At 43.8% G+C, this 19,580-nt stretch overlaps 1 protein-coding gene across 1 annotated transcript in view; it reads left to right on the forward strand.

Moving 5' to 3' along the window:
- The first annotated feature begins 5,334 nt into the window (after nt 1-5,334).
- LOC147892753 (uncharacterized) overlaps nt 5,335-19,580 on the forward strand; it is a 31,344-nt gene continuing 17,098 nt past the window's right edge. The window contains exons 1-5 of the mRNA XM_087387297.1: nt 5,335-5,521; nt 5,672-5,818; nt 6,683-6,796; nt 7,699-8,307; nt 8,469-8,543. Coding sequence (XP_087243423.1) covers nt 5,375-5,521; nt 5,672-5,818; nt 6,683-6,796; nt 7,699-8,307; nt 8,469-8,543 — 1,092 coding nt within the window. The 5' untranslated portion in view covers nt 5,335-5,374. The remainder of the gene's footprint in view (nt 5,522-5,671; nt 5,819-6,682; nt 6,797-7,698; nt 8,308-8,468; nt 8,544-19,580) is intronic.

Raw genomic sequence — 19,580 nt, forward strand, 5'->3', positions numbered from 1 at the left:
CCTTGTTTTCCTCCCATCCAAACTAGACCCCAACTAGAACTATGCTCACGTTTTCCTTCTAGTTCAACAAACTTTGACTTCCAAACCAACTCTCTCACTGTTCTCTCTCTTCCAAAATGTTTCACCTCTTCCATGCACTCCAAAAATGCATTCCTGCCATCTTGTAGCACCTTGTTTCAAACTATCTCTGTTCTACTCTTGATTAGTAATTCTTCCTCCTCTTTGTGCATGTTTTTCTTACACATGCAAAAATCAAACTTCCATCTAAGCTTCTTGTTTTAATCTACTCTTGATTAGTCACTTTCCCTCCTCTTTGTTCATGTTTTTCTTATACCTACAAAAATCTCTTGGAGAAAACTTCTGCCCAAGCTCTATTCATCCCTCCTCTCTTCTATTTCGTTATTACTTCCATTCATTCATACATTGCTACTCTCTTCTTAGAAACCAAAGGTACAACCTGATTCTTCTTTGAAGGAGTATGAAAAAAGGGTGTTCTATCATTTTTGCCTCTTTCTCTGCCTTATTGGAGTATAAAGATTCAACTTTAGAAGAAAGGACACATAGTTTCAAGGTAATGTGGTGATTTCGCTTTGAATGTTCTCTCTTTATTACTTTTTTATCTCACAAGTCATCTATGTGTTTGTTGCAAAAGGTAGAGAGGAAGAGGAAATAGAGGTTGATGATATTTAGAGCCATAAGATTATTTTGACATTTGTTTCATCTCTGGTATAGGAGGGATAGAGAGAGAGAGAGAGAGAGAGAGAGAGAGAGTTCTGAGGAATGATTACTATGTTTGTTTATGGGTGGAATGAGAGAGGAAGAAAGCTATTGTTAATCATATGGAACTAGGAATAGGGACTATGGAGATGGGAAATTATAGATATTGAGGTAGTTTACAATCTGTTATACTGAAGAACATCAAGGATGAGCATGGGGGATGGATTCCTCAACTCTACAAAAAATATTCATGGATAACAATGCAATCCAATACTCGTGGGTACTATAAAGTGGCTCAGAAAGATGCAATGGACATAAACAAACATTGGAAGGGGAGGATATTAGATTTTGAAATGTCTCCTAGCAGCAAAATAGTAACGCAGGTATATATTCAACATGTCTTTACCCATGCAGACATAAACGTGCATCCAGATGCAGGCCTGCCATATTGTAGGCCCAATTGTAAGTATTCCAAAGTGTACTAGTGTCATGCTTCAAAGTATTTGCATTTGTTTGGGGACTTTCTTATGTCTTGCATTTGTTTTATAGATTTGTATCCATCTACTTACAAAGAGTGGGAGACGATAGCATGCATAACTAGGGTGTTGCATGTCCTCCATGCTGAGATTGGGAGTCTTTAGTACAAAGGTCGCACACCATCAGAATTGAAGAAGGTTGGGACCTTCTTTTATGACTCAATGTTCATAGTCCCGAATCAAAAAGGCCAGCCTGGAAGATTAGAACCGCTTCCCTTGCCTTCTTTTGATAATCCAGAGTGGCCATTTCCAAGCACAGAGATTAGCGAATCATATAAAAATAGAATGTTCAATGATGTGAGAAATGCTATGAAGCCAACTACAGGTGGAAGAAATGCTAGGCTCAGTTGGTTTCTTCCATTTCCATGTTTTGTTGATTTCTTTGCTGGGTGTAGGAAATTGAGAAAAACAAAGATTACATATACTTGTAAGAGCTTAGAATTGGACTACCTATCTAAATTATTTGACAATAGATGGACAACAAGAACATGTCATAGTGAAGGCTTGGTACAATGTCGACTGAACACTTCAGATGTGACATTTCGGTAAGCATGTCTAAATATGGTCTTATTGTTGTTTGCTTGATTTAAGTTAATGTTGAAATCTCCTATGATTGTTGTTGGTGTATCTCTTCTTATGTTTTGAAGTAGTTTTTTAGTAGATTTGTAATAGTTGACAATGGTGAGTTGTATACATTTATGATGGCAATAGATGCTAGCATTTTTGTTTTGAAAGTAGTGAGTAAATATTGTGATGCCTTGTCTTCAATGTAATGTTGCTCAAGCAATTGGATGTGGTTTTGGTAACATGTTGCTATACCTACACCACTTGTTTTTTGCAAGCACGTAAATCCAGGCAATGTTAATTGTGTTGATTTGTTGAGATGAACTTCTTGAAGGCATAAAATTGTGGTAGCTCGGAGACTTTTGTTATTAAGAATGTCTAAGGAAGGGAGTAGAATGCACATGTGTTGAGTGATTGCAAGTTGATGTTACTATTGTCGACTAATGAGAAGTTTATTTGTTGGAGAATCCATTTTCTTTCGGATTTGAGGCGTTCCATTTCTTTTAAGACATTTGTATCCACCTTGATGTGCTTAGGTTCTATTGGTTTGATGAGGTAAAGGTTTTCTAGGTTTCATATACCTGATAGTGCCGTGTATGTTAGACCATGTGATTTAATGAGGGATGGGTCAAAAGCTAGGCATTCCATTGTGAGTCCTTGTGAACAGAGGATTGTTCTGTTGTCGTGAAATTGAGTTTAAGTTGCTTTTACCTACTTGGAACTCTTTTGTGATTGGTTGTTATGGCGTCCACGTTGTGGGAATTCCAATGTTGTAAAGAGATGAGTTTTTGATGTAAGCTTGCTTTCCTATGTTTGGGTTGTTGAAGAGTATCCAAACATGTTGTTGCTCATTTGTTATTTTTGAGTCTTTGAATATTCCATCTGCTCCATTTACCAATCCATCTGCAATGTCAAGATTTCCTAAACATATCTCTACTATCATTCCAGGTTTCAAATGAAGAATTTTGTGTAGGCCCGCTTTTTGGTTGGGGTTCAAAGGGATTGTAATGGTCTTGCTGCATGTCTTATGCCTCTTGTCTCTAGCTTCTAGAATATGAGGATTTTATTGTAGCAAATGAAACACTTCTTGGTTGTGAATATCTTTCAAGTGTTGGTATAGAATAAGTGTGGAATGTTTTGTTTCAATAATGGTTGTCTTAAATAGTTGGTGTTAAGGTAGATGATGTCTTGTAGTGTGTGCTTACCTATTCATATTCTATTTAATATTTCCAAAAATTGCATGTTGTTTTGATGCATTGGTGTTGTTAGTTCATATTGTAAAACATTGTCTTTCTAGAATGAAGTTTGCATAGATGTTTGTGTTGATTGATCATTGAAGATCTATGTGTCTTTAGTGGGGCTAGCTTGGCATAAGTCACCACATAATAAAACATCAAGCCCTCCAAATGGTTGATTGTGGTTTTGTTTGATTTCTCTTAAACAAAGGTCAGCTGCTGCAACCAATGTACTATGGCCAATCAATGAAACCTCGTCGAAGACAACAAGCTCAAGATCTTGATAGAATTCTGATAGTTCTTGCAATTTTTCTACTACACAACAGTTGCATGGGTGGCTTCGAGAATCTATAATATTTTATGTGCATATTCTTCTTATGGAGTTGTGAGGTTTCGCTTTCGTTTGCGATTACAAGTTTTAGCAATTATACTTGGGTTTGACATTTTCATTGTTGTTGCAATACTAGTATTTGGGAAAATAGTTTTTCTCATTTTATATATTTTGTTAAGAGTTGCTTGTAGCGAGAGTATGTCCTCTCCAAAACATTGCTATGAAGCAACAATGCTATATCTCTTGCACATAGTGTTGGATTTTGTACAATTAGTGTTCAACAAGTTTTCATCTTTTTCCGTCCATACATTGTATGTACATTTGTATTTGAGATTGCATAGTGGAATAACTCTACTAATGTCCATTGACTCTTCTAAAAGTAATGTTTTGGTAAGTGCTTTTTTTGCTTTTCCTGTAATAATTTTCTTTCCTAACTTTATTCCATCATAATGTATTAAAGTGAATGATGTCCCAAACATGGTATGAAAACGTTCAAGTATATCTACAATGAGAGCACGTGAAGTTGCAGAGTTTTCTACTAATCCTTGTATGATTTCTTTTGTTATGACTACATCCTTTTTGTGCGTACTCAAGTTGTGCCATGGTGTATTCTTTTGTATAGAAGTCAAGCAAATGTTGTCACTGAGAAGACTTACCAACTCTTTATAAGTTAGAGAAGGGTAGAATTGGAAGAAGGCAAGTAAGTGTGTTTTTATTCATTGGGTTATTAGATGTGAAATCTTCATTTATTGTTACTTGCTTTTTTTGAAGGCATTCGAAGATATTCATGTTGAACTAGATCTAAGAAACTTGGTCCTAGGTCGTGGTGCCTCTTAGCCCCTTGCCTTGTGAGTGCAGGAACCAGACACCACTTCCTGAACCAAGTCCTTATTTCATATTTGAAATCATAATACTACACTGTTAGATATCAATGCTCCACTCTCGTGTAACGTGTAACTACGCGGGAACCAGCTAACTCTACTTGTAAGCCCCCCATATGAGGAGAAGGCATTTGAGTAGCTCGGTTATCCGGTAGGTCCTGGTTTGGACACCAAATTGGGGCCATGTGTGGCCTAATGGCTGGACGGCTTCAGATAGAGTTGGCACACCGCCAATTAGGCTACATGCAAGTGCGGGAAGGCATCCCTTGACTGACCGCACTGAGGGTAGACGGAGCATTTCTCGGGGCAGCCCACTCTCGGAATGCAGGTTGAAGAAATGCACAAGTGTGATAGACGGCTCAAAGTGCTTGCTTAAATAGGCAAACATATTTGACTATACGACGACGTACGAAAGCAGACTGAACCCTCGAATTATGAACAAAATATTCCGAATTAAATTGAAGATCTATGTGAGAACCACATACAAAACTTGCGCTGTTAGCATCTGCACATGCCGTCCACCAACAAATGCAGCTTATTCCCTTGAGGTGAGTCTTTAAATTGGTACAGACTGTTCATTACACCTTCGAAGGTCTTCACTTACCCATTCGGAGCAAAGAATCTTCAAAATCTATGAGATGTTTTTCGCATGCACTGACTGTCTCTTTTTCATGGCATCGTTGAAAACTAACAGGAACAATTGTTCCACCTTTTGCCCTTCAAAAATTTACTACGACATCGTGATTGCTTGCCTTGAAGGCCAACAACTGCTTCCCTATGAAATCGTGGATTCATTTGGAGCGATGAATGATTAAGCAACATCTCCAGGCTCCTACCTACGATTGCATGTCAGGAGCCACGAAAATCTATTTTGAATCGCATGAAATACAAAAGGCGGCAGCCAATGAAAGTCACCAACGTGGCCAAACAATACGTGGGATGTCCAACGCCTTAAAAAATTGCTTAAACATTTCTAGAAAATAAAAAAATTGGATTTTTGGCTTTGCCAAATCTCGAGGGTTGCTAAATAAGGCCAGAAAGAAAAACCAATACACATCTCAATACTATCTTTCCTCTCTCTCTCTCTCCATCGTCATCAACTAAGTATCTATGGAGAATCTCATCTCAGGTTTACTCAACACTGCCCTCGACGCTGCCTCCAACCTTCTCCACCAGCCCAATGACAATGACGACGACTCGGCTTCCCGCCCCCCCCCTAGCGACTCCAGTACCATTGATCGTTCCAGCTGGGCTGAGGTATTGCCTCCTCTCTTCTCTTCTTTCGGGTAGCTTTGCTGAGAATCACTGAGCTCATTTTGCTCCCGGCACTGGTTTTTTTTGGGAGTTCCGTTCTTTAGTGAGTAGTATTTGTTGTTAGAGGTAATGTTTATGCGCATTGTCACTCAGATCGTTGGAGCCCCAAATGAAGATTCTGGCAACAATGCGCAGTATGATCACTTCCACAATGCTCACTCTTTGCACAATGCACAGCAGCATTTCCATAGTCAGCACAAGCAGCAGCCATACATTCCAGAAAGCCGGTACAAGCAGCAGGTACGTGACCTGGGTCTAGTCGATCGTCTGATTAGGAATGAAGCAGAGGCCAACAAGCAGAGTACATTTTGACAATTTCAACAATCACACCTCCGTTGAATTTCGACAGCACGATTTAAAATTTTCCTTTTAACTGTGAACACTTTTTAAAGAGCCCCACTCCTGCTCTTTCTACATGCGATTCTTAAGCTAATGCACGGCATCCATTTGCTGTACAACCTTGGTCTAGGTGTGAGGAAAACCGCTTCATTGAATATCTTTGCCAGGATTTCTTAATCCCATGTACAATGTTAGTCCGAGAGGGGATGTGGGCCTCCGCTTCTTGAGAAACTTTGCCAAAAGTCCTTGAGTTATTACTAAGTGGAACGCTTAGTAATTCTTCCTCATTTTGAGCGATAAAGTCTTTTTTCTTCCGACGGACAAGACGATGATACTCTTGCTTGGTCTCTTTCTGAGTCAGAAGATGTTGCTTGGTCTCGAGTCTCATCATTGAACCAGCTATTGCAGTGGACCGATCCAATGGGTGGTGGGCGGGCAGATCTGATGGTGTGAGGGAAATATTGGAGAGCGGCATCATGTAGGGAACATGTGATAAGGGTGGCTCTATCCTCTAGTAGGGGATATCATCATGATTATCAAGCATAGTGGAATAATGGGCAGTATAAGCGGGGGCTACTTTGTGATCAAAGTGGATTTTGTGGAAAGTGGTGTAAGTGGGGTGGGGTGTGCTTAGTGGTGTGAGTCGGATGGATAAGTTGAAAAATAGGTATGTAAGGTCAGCTGCAGGTGCGTGTGAGAGAGAGAGAGAGAGAGAGAGAGAGAGAGAGAGAGAATACTACTAATAATAGTTATGAGGTTGTGCAGGTTCTAAGTAATGACAATGCAGGCATTGGGAATTGGGCAAAAGGGGATGGAAGCGAATCCTGTCTAGCTGAAGAATACTACCTGCATCCTCCTCCACCCATGCAATCCCACAAGGCATGTCTCTTTATCTTCATTTCCTACCATGACATGCCAAAGAAAAGATGGGTGTTTCGACATGTTGAAACTTTTGAGGCTCTCGGAAAACAGTGTTAGTTTCTCTATAACGCTAGCATGATTTTGGTTTGACTTCCTATGAGTCAATGTTTTCAAAGTGTGAAGGATAACTCAGTAATTCATAACATAGCTGGAGACTTGTATATCGTGTTGCTGGTTTCAAAGTCAGCTTAGCAGATGTCCAAGATTACAATCATTAGCTGGTCTGTATGTGGACGGAATTTAATGCTCTAAATAAGCCTTGTCAATACTGGGGGTTTCTTATAGTGTCAAATTTAGTCAGGAATTACTCTCAATCTGTTGTCCAAGTACATAATTTTGGGAATTTTGGGGCCTCAGGTAAAATCAAGCTTTGAGTTTCTGTTTTGAAAAGAATCCAACCACGAAAAATTGAAAAGCTTGATTCTTCTCTTTGAATTTTATAAAACTTTGAGCAGTTATCTGAACAGTATTGTAGGATGCTAAGAGTGCTCCTACTGGGTGAATACAAGAGCAAGATGTGACTTTTTTTCACTGGCTTTTATGTTGACTGCTGTTGGCCATTGACATTTTTTTGAGATACTAAAGGATGGAATGAAACCAGGAGTATTTTCTTGATTGTAATGTGGATTTCCCGTGCTCCTGTGCAAGCATGAGAGCTACCCCACCCCCTTCCTTGGATGAAGACCAGGGCACACACAGATGCATGCATGCACATACACACAATGGACCAAGCAATTAGAGGTTGTCTATGTATGGCTGCTAGCAAAGAAGGTAGAACAGTATATGATAACTTCTTGTTAAACAATATGCATGGTAACATTTGGGAGGCTTGATTGACCTCATGTGGTTGCTAATCACAGGTGTCGACTGGGCAATGGCAAGAGTTCAGGAAGCACCCCAGTAAGCAAGAGTATGCAAAACCAGTTGGATCTGCTGTTGACACTGCGCCAACTCAAGAGGAACTTAGGAATCTTTCAGCAGCTTGTAATCGCCTTTGGGAGCTTGACATTAATCGCTTAACACCAGGTCAAGATTATGAAATAAATTGTGGAGAAGGGAAAAAGGTCTATGAGAAGGAGGATATGGCAGCAAATTCACTTTTCCGATATGTCAACAGAGATGTATTTCAAAGGCCAACCTATGCACGGTTTTATGCGCTATTGGACAATTACTCTGCAAGCGAAGGAGTTCGAGAACAAGTCACAGCTGAAGAAAAGCAAGAGGAGATCGCTTTTATAGAAGAGATCAGCAGAACAGCACCCATACAATATTTGCTTAAGTACTTGGCTTCAGGCAGAATAGTCTCACAAAGCCCTCAAGATTTCAAGCAACACTTGCATTCCTTGTGGTTTGATTTGTATGGAAGGGGTGGTTCACATGGGTCTTCTTCTGCATTTGAACATGTTTTTGTTGGAGAGATAAAAAATGGGCCTGAAAAGCAAGTTTCTGGTTTTCATAATTGGATCAAGGTGATAAGAAGTCTTCCATTGAGTAGAAGTATTGGGTTCAGGCTTTTGTCTGCTTTGTTTAGTAGTTTGGTGGAAATTGAGGGAGTTTTCTTCTGTGCTCCTTTGGGCTTTGCCAAACGGTACTGCTATTTTAAATGATTAAAGGGGAAATGATTTTGCAGTTTTATTTTGAAGAAGCAGCTGGTAGGGTTGATTATCAAGGCTATATACTACCGAGGAGACGGAATCATAGTTTGGTCTGTATTCATCAATTAAGCACCTTTTTCCTTTAAAAAAAAAAACTCACTTTGCTTTGTTGACATTTTATTATGTATTTGAATGAAGTGGAAGTTAAGCCTTAGGATAGTCTTTGCCTCAGTGATTTATGTTGACTTCATAAAGAGAGGGTATAACGGGGAAGGTGAGAATCTAGATTCAGAATGGCATGAGTTTTGGAGACATGCTGGGTTTTAGACTGTAGAGGTGGTCTGTGAGGGGCACCCCCTTCAGGGGCTGATGAGGCATGCTAGGAAAATACTACACACCTCTCCACTTGTGTTTTGACTCTTCAAGGTTTGATTCTGCAATAACATACTCTACTGCTGACTCAGCCACTTTTCCTGTATGCTGCTGCTCCTCAGTCCCTCACCCCCCTGTCTTATTTTTTGTTCTGTGTACTTTGGCTTTATTTTTTTTGTTTTCTGCTGCTAATTCCAGCAACTTGATGTACATTATCTCCCATGTGCAGGGTCGTTTTTTGCTAGGGAAATGTGGCTAGCTTTCTGGCCTACCCACTGAATGGACATGAAGCTCCAAACTAAAGCAACTTTTAGATTCACTTGCATATGATGTGTGAACAAAATTAACTCACAAAAACACTCACATTGAGGAGAATGAACATCAATAAGGACAGCCAAAGTACCAAGTCCTTAATGCACCAAAAAAGGTCTATCTTCACACAAAAGCTAGCACCCACAGATGGGAAATACCTGCAGCACTTGCTGCTGCCCTGGCACCTCAGTGGGGACTCGGGAGTTCTAGATCTGCTCCAAAATTGCCTACACTCTTACTTATGAGCTTGAGTGGTGTAAAGTCAAATAGTGTAGGATTTGGCACATGGCCCGGTTGGTATAGGGGGGGGAGAGGAGAGGCTGGCTGCTCTTGCCAACCAGGAGCTGGCGAATTCATGCCTAGGAGGCAGGCCAACCTGCCCTGAGCTGAGCCTGGGATCTGCTGCTGGGCCTTGGGCTACGCTATGATGCAGGCGCGCATCAGTGACTCAATCGAGGATCAGTGACTCAATCCAGGATCAGTGACTCAATCCAGGATCAGACCTAGCACCTGGGAACGAAACTTGCTCCCATCGGCTCCCTGAGAACTAAACCTCTGGCCCCCTATATAGACTTGGGCCCCAAGCACCAAAAATAGCGAAGACCTCTAACTGGTTCGTACCCTTGCCACTCAACCCGAGAATCAAGCCTGCCTAGCTCTAAGCCTCCCCAGGCTACCTGAGTCTTGAGCTAGTGTTGTGTACCCAGTACACGTCGGATACCAATCCGTGCACATGACATACTTCCCCTCCTCTAAGAACTCACTCCTGAGTTCGCTAAAAAACCCGAGAATGTCCTCTGGAGGTTCTGTAATGTCTCCCATGTTGCATCCTTCTCAACACGATCCTTCCACTTGATCTTGTATTCCGTGATAGTTCTATTACGAATCTGTCTTTCACGAAATTCAAGAATACACTCAGGTTTGTGTGGAATAAAAGTCAAATCTGTAACTTCTATTATTTCTTGAGGAGAAACAAGTTGATCATCTGCACCCAATACTTCTTTCAGTCTATTGACATGAAATACTGGATGTACTTTAACATCAGGAGGCAATTCTAGTCGATATGCAACTGATCCAATTCTTTTAATGCCCTTGAACGGACCACAGTATCTGGGGGATAAATTCGGAACCAAACTAGTACTTAGGCTCTTGGATTCCTTGGGAATTCGCAAATATACAATCGTTCCTTCAGAGAACTCTCTAGGTGAACGATGTCTATTAGCATAAAATCTGTCCCGATCTTGGGCACTCCTAATAGACTCCTTGGCAAACTGCAACATTTCCTTCATGTCTAGAAAGAAGGTCTTGGCAACATCATTTTGGATTCCTTTTAACCCAACCATAACTGGTGACTTAGGTTGAGACCCGTACATAAGCATAAAAGGACTGTATCCAGTACTCGAATGCTTTGTACTGTTATAAGCAAATTCTATCATAGGTAGATAATCTTCCCATAAAGACTGTCTCTTAGAAACACATGCCCGAAGCATATCTTCAACCAATTGGTCGACCTTCTCTGTACTGCCATCGGATTGTGCATACTGAGGAACTCATACTTAGAGTAGTTTCTAACTTCTCAAAAACAAGTGTCCAAAAGTTACTTGTAAACTTGGAGTCCCTGTCTCTAACTTTGTCAGAGGGCAAACCATGCAGCTTAAACAAGTGGTCCACAAACTCGTGAGCCAGTTGAACAGCTGAAATAGTTGTTCTAGTAGGTAAGAATCGAGCCATTTTTGTCAGACGGTCGACTATGACCTAAATGGAGTCATGACCCTTGCGCGTTCGTGGCAAACCAGTAATAAAATCCATGGAAATACTTTCCCATTTATTACCTGGAATCTGCAATGGCTGTAATAAACCTGCGCTTCTAAGGCGTTCTGCCTTAGTAACCTGACAAACCCGGCAACCTACCACATAGTTTTCAATAAATGCACGCATCTTAGGCCAATAAAAGGTATGCTTCACAAGAGACAGAGTTCGATGTATACCCAGATGTCCAGCACTAGGAGCATCATGACACTCCCAGAGAATCTTGGATCGAAGTTCCAGAACATCTGGCACACAAATCTTTCCATTCCGGAACAGCAAGCCGTTCCTAATCATCCACTGACCTCCCGCCGCTTGTACCATAGGGGACACAATCCCCGAGTCTTGGTCAACCATGGAGCTCCCATCCTGGACTTTCTGCCAATAAGAACTGAAATGACTATCAGTTGCGCAAAGCCCTCTCAAGGATTGAAATAGGTCCGAGGATATTTCTGTAAATGACATAGCATTTACAAACTTGACTGGACTTAAGGCATCCGCCACACTATTCAATGAACCCTTGCGATAACGTATTTCAAAATCAAAATCTTGCATTAATTCTGCCCATCTAGCTTTCTGTCCCCTCAATTCAGACCCATCACACACATACTTGATTGACTGATGATCGGTCAATACAAGAAACTTCGAACCATACAAGTAGTGTCTCCAAACCTTCAATGCATACACGACTGCATAGAGTTCTTTTTCTAGTGTGGGCCAACGATATTGGATGTCATCTAGCTTCTTACTCTCAAAAGCTATAGGTCTGCCCTCTTGGAATAAAGCTGCCCCGATCGCAAAATCACTCGCATCGGCCTCTAAAACATAAGGCTGGGTAGGATCGGGTAATGCAAGAACGGGTGCTTCCTTGATAGCAAACTTCAAGGTTTCAAAAGCCTTGTTCAATGCATCATTCTAAGAGATCGGCTGGGTAGACCTGCGTCCATGACCTTTCAATATGTTTGTCAGGGGTGCCGTGATGTGTGAATAATCACGCACAGACTTTCGTAGAAATACCGTAAATCCTAGGAAAGAACGAAGTTGTTTCACAGTCTGAGGGATAGGCCATTCTAAAACCTTTTGGATATGATCCAGATCAATGCTAATACCTTCAAAAGAAATCTTGTGTCCTAAATAAATGATCTCCTTCATAAAGAAGTCACATTTACTCATCTTGGCATAGAGCTTATGCTGTCTTAGAATAACTAAGACAATCCGGAGGTGTCCTATGTGATCCTCTAGGGTTTGGCTATATACCAAGATGTCATCTAAGAACACTACAACGAATTTGCCCAGAAAATCTCGGAACAAATCGTTCATCATTTGCTGGCAGGAGCATTGGTCAGACCAAAAGGTAATACAAGAAACTCGTAGTAGCCATACCTAGTTCGGAATGCGGTTCTATCTATGTGTTTAGCATAGATACGGATTTGGTGATAACTCGTACGCAAATCAATCTTAGTGAAATACTTCGCTCTAGCCAAACGGTCGATTAGATCATTGGAACGAGGTAGAGGGTATCGATTCTTAATTGTCACTTTATTCAATCTATACACATTCTCCATGTAGAATCTTTCTTCTTTCTTAAGAGGACAGGCGCTTCCCAAGGTGATTTACTTGGGCGAATATAGCCCACATTCAAATAATCCTGTAGTTGTGAAGCTAACTCATCCTCCTCAAGCTGGCTCATCCTATAAGGTGGAACACTAATAGGTTGAGCCCCAGGTACTAAGTCTATGTGATGATCTACTACCCATTTTGGAGGTAAACCTTCCGGTAGTTGAGCAGGGAATACATCCCTGAAATCATCTAACAACGTTCTCAATTCACGGTGTTCAAACATACTTAAATCATTCTTGTTATTAACAGAGACAACAAATGAAGAAAGCGGAATCAAAACACATTGATAGACATCATAATGAGATGTGTTTAATATATTCCGAAGATGCATTGCAGATACAATAGGTCCCTGAGAAGAGGGAATATTATCACACTGAATACAAAATTGGGTGTCCTTATCCAAAAAAGAAAGAGTATGTTCCTTCCATCCAATCCAAATATCATGGGTTTTAAACGACTCTATTTCGATTAACAAGTCCACATGCTCCAAGTACATGACATAGCACGTAAGAGTTGCTGTGTATTCTTGAATCCGGATAGAAAGGGCTTCAATCTTGCGATCCCAAAACTGCTTCCCAGCTGGAAGCTGCACCTCATAGGTGTGATCGCTAGGTATCATGGACAGCCCCATCTTCTGCACATGAGGGTCAAAGAGAATGTGAACTCTTTGGGCCCTAACTTCTCCATAAACTCGGAAAAGATCATGGGAACCAAATAACGAAGTATTAAAAGTGCAATTACAAGAAAGTGGGCAGGTAATGACATTTATAGAAATACCTGTCATCGAAACTTGATTAGCTCCCTTAGCTTTGGTACTCGGACCCGCCTGGAGCTTGCTTCTGGTTCTTACGCTTAGGACAATCATTCTTAGTGTGGTCCCACTCCTCGCAGAAGAAGCAACGTCCTTTCTTCTTTAGCTTCAAGCTACGAAGGAAACGGGCTTGACTATTCTTTGCCTGAGTCAAATGTTTCTTGGAGGCGTTGTCTATAGACTTCGTCTCCCCGGTACCAGTGGTAGATTGGAAGAACTTCCGCTTGTTCTTCCCACCCGTGTCGGCAACTGTGGTTCCCTTTGCACTGGCCATGGTATCATTATAAATGTGCGCGTAATTCATGGCCTCTTGCAACGTGGTACACTTGTTGTTCTTGATTTGTAAGTTGTAGGAGTCAGGCAAACCATCCACAAAGAAACCTAACAAGGTCACATGATCCATCTTTGTAGCTCTGGTCTGCAAATCCCGAAACCTCTGAAGATAAACCTCAAAAGTCAAATTCAGCTTGGACATATTGAGGGCTTTGAGCTTGCCTACGATATCATAATCTTCCTCCTTCTTCAGAAACTTTTTCCTGAAGAGCCCTTCGAATTCGATCCATGTTGCAGGCTTGGGTTGGAGTTCCTTCCACCACAATAAAGCCTTTCCTGACATAAACCCGGCTGCAAGCTGTATTTTCTTGTCATTTGGATAAGGGTGAAACTGGAAGTGTACTTGCCACTTGTGCAACCAAGTGTCAACAACCTCCTTGGTACGAGACTTCTGGTCTGTGGGAAAAGGATCTAGAGTGATGTTCGGACCTAACACTGAAGCCATGGCATCCACATGCGTGAGCGCCTGAACAATGCTAGTCAAAAGTGTGAGTGTAGTATGAATCCCTTGGAGTTGCTATGTCAACCCCGTTTGATTCGTGTTAACTTGCTCAAACTTGCCATCAAGAGCAGTGGTGAATTCACTGAAGGCTTTTTTCATAATCAGATCATCATAGAGACCGTGGTCATCCTCCGCATGGTAGTTCAAATCCTGGTCTCCCATCGCAAGCTCAGGGTCTACAGAATCAGCCATGATTGAAGCCTGATCTGATGAAGGGAGTGAACTTAGAGAAGTGACAGGTGGGATCGGAGCTTGAAGGAGAGTGGAGCAGAAGATAAAAAACTGTCCCGATAGGAGGTGACGAAAGAGAAGAGAGGCTGGCCGATAAAAGGGGTACAAAGCTGACGATCAGCTCGAGTCAGTGAACCCTGAGACTCTTGCTGCTGGCCCCGCTGCTGGCTGTGCCGTACGGAGTTTGCTGCAAGCCGTACCTAGGTGACAAAATCCGCCAGGGGTGTGGAGGGGTCTTCTCGTCCGCACTAGCATAAGCTGAGGCAGAACTATGGTCTCGCCAGGCTATAACGTAGAAGGTACAGCTTTTAGAAAGCTATGCTTGCTAGGAAAGCCCACCCTCCCAAACTTGGAGGGTTGGTGCTTTTTTAAAGCATGCCCACCCTCCCAAACTTGGAGGGTTGGTGTTTTTTTTAGCATCTAACCTCCCCGAACAGCAGCCTGGCCACAATCCTGCTCCAGCCTATGGCGCACCCCTCTACACTCTCCTACATGCGTCACCTAATCACTGCGCAGCCCTGACCGTACACGGGATCCCCTGGGGTTCCCCTCAACCCATCGCTTGCCTAGCGGCCCCTCTCACGCCTCTCCTACAATCCTCTCCACTCTCTCCTAGCTACACCTCACACTCTCTCTCACCTAACCCCACTTATCAGCCTCGAATTCACCCTCTCGCTCTTCTTCCTTCCTTCTTTCCCTAAATCTTAACCACTTCCCAAAACCGATGAACCAAACAAGCACTTGCAGGGTTTGAGCACGAATTTCGAAATTAGGGCATACATGGAGAAAAAATCGTCCATAATTCTCGCAACAGAAGTTCCTACCTCAGGAGTTGGCTCAGATACCAACTGACACGTCCCCAACACTCCTGAAACCTCTGATCTGCAAGCAAACACAAGAACACACCAACGTGAGGAAACTGAGCAGGCTGCTCACTACCCAACCATGACATCTACGGGATGTGATCCCGAATCAGATGTCCCCTCCGAGCCACGAGCTGAGCTACTGGCACGAAGTCGGCCTTGGGCTACGCTATGATGCAGGCGCGCGTCCGCGACTCAATCCAGGATCAGACCTAGCACCTGGGAACGAAACTTGCTCCCATCGGCTCCCTGAGAAGTGAACCTCTGGCCCCCTTATATAGACTCGGGCCCCAAGCGCCAAAAATAGTGAAGATCTCTAACTGGTTCGTACCCTTGCCACTCAACCCAAGAATCAAGCCTGCCTAGCTCTAAGCCTCCCCAGGCTACCTGAGCTAGTCTTGTGTACCCAGTATATGTCGGATACCAATCCGTGCACATGACAGGTAGATAGGAGTACCTGGAGCAGGTTGGTGCGCTGCATTTTGATCCTGTCTGGAGGAGTGTCCACATCAGGGTCTGGATCAGCAAGGAGTACCTGGAGCAGGTTGGTGCGCTGCATTTTGATCCTGTCTGGAGGAGTGTCCACATCAGGGTCTGGATCAGCAAGGCTGCAACTGTGTGGCATCAGGACTGCAGGACAGCAAGAGGACAGCACTGCCAGGGCCTATTTATAGGCCTGACAGTAGGGGAACTCCAACAGCAGGTCGGGAAGGCCAGTTCTCTGCAAATACCCAGTTGGGCCATTTGCCTACTGGATAAGCCGTTTTGTCAGGAGCTCTAACCCTTCCTCCTCCCCCATATAAAGGGAGGGTCTCGGCACACTCACAGCAACACTGAAGCCTTCGAGGAGCAGCTGAGTGCGTAGAGCCTTGCTATCTCGGAGGTCTCAGCACTGCAATCATTTCTGATTGCTGTTTGTACCCAGCACCTTTGTTGGAACTGTTCAGCTTTTTGGTGAGGGATTTTCCCACGCCTGTTAAATAACGTTTCTCTCTCTCTTCTCATATTTTCTGAGTGAGGTTTCAGTTTGTGTGTGCTTATATAAGTGTCTGGAAAGAGTTTCCTAGATCAATCCGCTGCATTAGAGGTTCAAGCAATTAGGCCTCTATTTCTAACATGCTACATATCACTTTGAAGGAAGGAGTCCCTTCAAGCTTGAAGGCAACTCCGGTTCAAGAGCCGCAAGTGTTTGTTTGTTTTCTACAGCAAAGCCTATTCATCTTTTTCTATGATTTCAGAAGCTATGGCCACTCCCATGACCATTTCAAACTTCAGAGATGCGGGGAAAGCGGATGGGTCAAATTGGAAGGTCAAGATCTAGAGGCACCTTGTTGCTAGGAAGCTCTGGAAGATAACAACAGGGACAGAATTGAAGCTCGTGGACAGCAAGGACGCTTCAGGGAAGGTGGCAGTGGTTGTAGAGCTGGACGTGGTTGAAGAGTGGGAGGACAAAGACACACAAGCCCTATCAATGATAATAATGATTACAATGGATTCCGTCATTTCACATCGTCGACTATATATATCAATCTCAACTATCATCGTCGACATCATCATAACCATCATCATCATCATCATCATCATCATCATCAGGACATCAGGATGGATGAGGCTGTGGAAGTGTAGGCATGAGGTCAGCAATAGAGCGCTATAGCCCCCTCAAGGGTGCAGTCCTGGTACGTCTCCTGGTTGTAGCTTTGCATCGAACTAGGGCCACTGTGATCCCCGTTGGTTGGGCTCCGACCCTAAACATGGAGGGGATGTCCCCAAGTATGATCTGTGAGTCAACCCTCTGTCGAGCTGTCGGGTCACAGGCTCCGGGTCATGGTCTTGACGAGGTCTCGCCTTGTGGGGGTCTATGTGATCTAGGTGAAAGAACTCCGTGATAGAGCTCTGGGAGGTATGAGCCGAGGAAGTCGTCTACTCCTGTCTCCGTGCTCGAAGTATCCTATCTCGGTGTCTGAGCACCTCATGAATGAACCAGCCAAACATCACTGGTCTGGGTAGGAGAGGAAATGGGCCGGAACCCCATCACTATCTCTGAAGAGGCAGTAGAAACACCCTCGGATCTCATAGTAAACAGGACACCTGAAGATGAAATGCTCCTCTGTCTCAACCTCCTGCATGTCACACAGTGTGCATATGCGCCTCTCCCTGGGTAACCGCTTTGCTCTGCCGCTCTCGATACGAAGTCTGTGTGAGGAGACCCGGAACTACCCAAGAGAGATCCTCAGCGAGTGGGGCAGGTGAATCTATGTGTATCTTGGTGGATCGATGAAACCCTCCGCAGTGATATGTAAGAGGCGATCTCTGTAGAAGCCTAGCTTCACTGGAAGATCACTCGGGCCCAACCAAGTCCAGAATGTGTGTAGCTGTAGTAGATCCTCACGGATAACCTGGTTGACCTCGTGTGATAGGAGGGGAGAGAAAGGAGCATCCATGTTGTACTGGAGAGGAGGTAGTCTGTCCATGTGGAGCCCTAGTCCTGCAAACCATCTCTCTGTGCGTGCATACCAGCACCTTTGATCTCCCCCTGCTGCAAGTGCCATAGAAGAGGACAGTGCTAGCCATGGTATCCTGCTACGCCCGGATGTGTAATCCCCATACTCCCTGACTCGGTACAGATACGTAATGACCTGAAATGCAGCATCCAGCTGTAATGGGGGTGACCCAAACTCCGCGCGAATGATCTGGTGAGGGACAGATGGCTTACCACGGATCATCCGTGATAACATGAGAACATGTAGCGGCTCCACCTTGGCCCACTCTGTATCCGACACGTCTGGCCTCCAGCATGGACTGCCATACATCCCTGTTGGGCGGACCAAGGAGTCAAAAAGCAACCCCTTGGTCCGTGGATCCTGAAAGTGAGAGTGGAACCACTGTCTCTCTAGTCTAGCCAATGAAGCATATCCTCTCCTCAGGCGTGCATGCATCATGGGTCTCATGGTGAAGACGGGTCCGGAAAAGACGACCCCAAGATAAGTGTATGATGAAACTACCTCAACAGGGGACCCATCAAATGCGAAATGCTCATCGCGCATGACGGCTCGAGATGTATTGAAGATCATAACCTTGGTTTTACCCAAGTTGACCTTCAAATCATGAGACTCACAAAAGGACTATAGTGCGTCAAGGTGTCTCTAGAGCCCCTCTGCTAAGGAGGACAAGAGAGCCATGCCATCTGCGTAAAGTAATATCCGGATCAGCGTGCCCGCGAGAGAGCAACGTACCCGACCCTATGCCTGCGTCACTGTCTCGAGCTCGTCGATGTAGAGGCAACAAGGTAGGTGATAATGGGCATACTTGTTTGACCCTGATAGTGCTTATGATCTCGTTTGTCCATCCAGATCCTATCTGGACTACTGTGCGTGAAACACTGTGCCTGAAACTCGCTCATAAAGTGCCATGACAGCCCAAATGATCTCCTGGTCGTAACCCAAATCCTGTAGACGTCGTATGAGGCGGGCTCTCGGAACGGTGTCTAATGCCTTGCAGAAATCCACAAAGCAACAGTAAACCCTCTGCTTCCGTGCCCTCGCCTCCTCGATGATACATATCAGCTCGAGAATATGGTCCATGGTCCCATGATCCTGTCTGAAACCGGCCTGTCCCGTTGCTTTGAGTCCTTGACACTCCACAAATCTGCTGACCTCAGAATCAAGTACTGATGCATAAATCTTGGACATGACATGTCCAATCATAATGGTCTTGTAGTTCTCCGGGTTCATGGGATCCCTTGCCTTGTGGATGGGTGAGATAGTGTTGATGGTCTAGGTGCGTGGAAACCCCAAGCAAATAGCTTCATTAAATAGCTTGGCTAAGATCGGGGCTAGGAGGTTAATCCTATATGCAATGAACTCAATGCATAGTCCCTCATGATCTTTCGCTCGGCCATTATGAAGTTTCATTATGGCATCCTTTACTCCCCCTAGTGAAGAGGGTGCAGGATGTGGGGTGTGGCATATGTGATAGGTTAGGGGCTGGCTGCTTTGGGATATCATAGAGTGTGCGTGCATAATCAGACCACACCTGAGTGTCAGTGAGTGGTGGGGGGGACCGTTCCTCTAGAAATCTTCGCCAGAAGTCTTTCGACTTGTTACTGAACAGAATGTTCAATAGCTCCTCCTCGTTTCGGCGCACGAAGTCAAGTTTCTTCCTGCGCACCAGACGACGTTGGTTCATCCGGAAGGCTGTTTTTTGTTTCGAATCTGAGCTGATGGTGTAAAGCCTTACACTCATCATCGTACCGGCTATTATAGGGTATAGTCCTAGGTGGTGTTGGGCGGGTGGTGTG

This window comes from Dipteris shenzhenensis, chromosome 16 (genome assembly GCF_047967505.1).
Source record: "Dipteris shenzhenensis isolate YYH24624 ecotype China chromosome 16, Dip_SZ_1.0, whole genome shotgun sequence".
Taxonomy (NCBI): Eukaryota; Viridiplantae; Streptophyta; class Polypodiopsida; order Gleicheniales; family Dipteridaceae; genus Dipteris; species Dipteris shenzhenensis.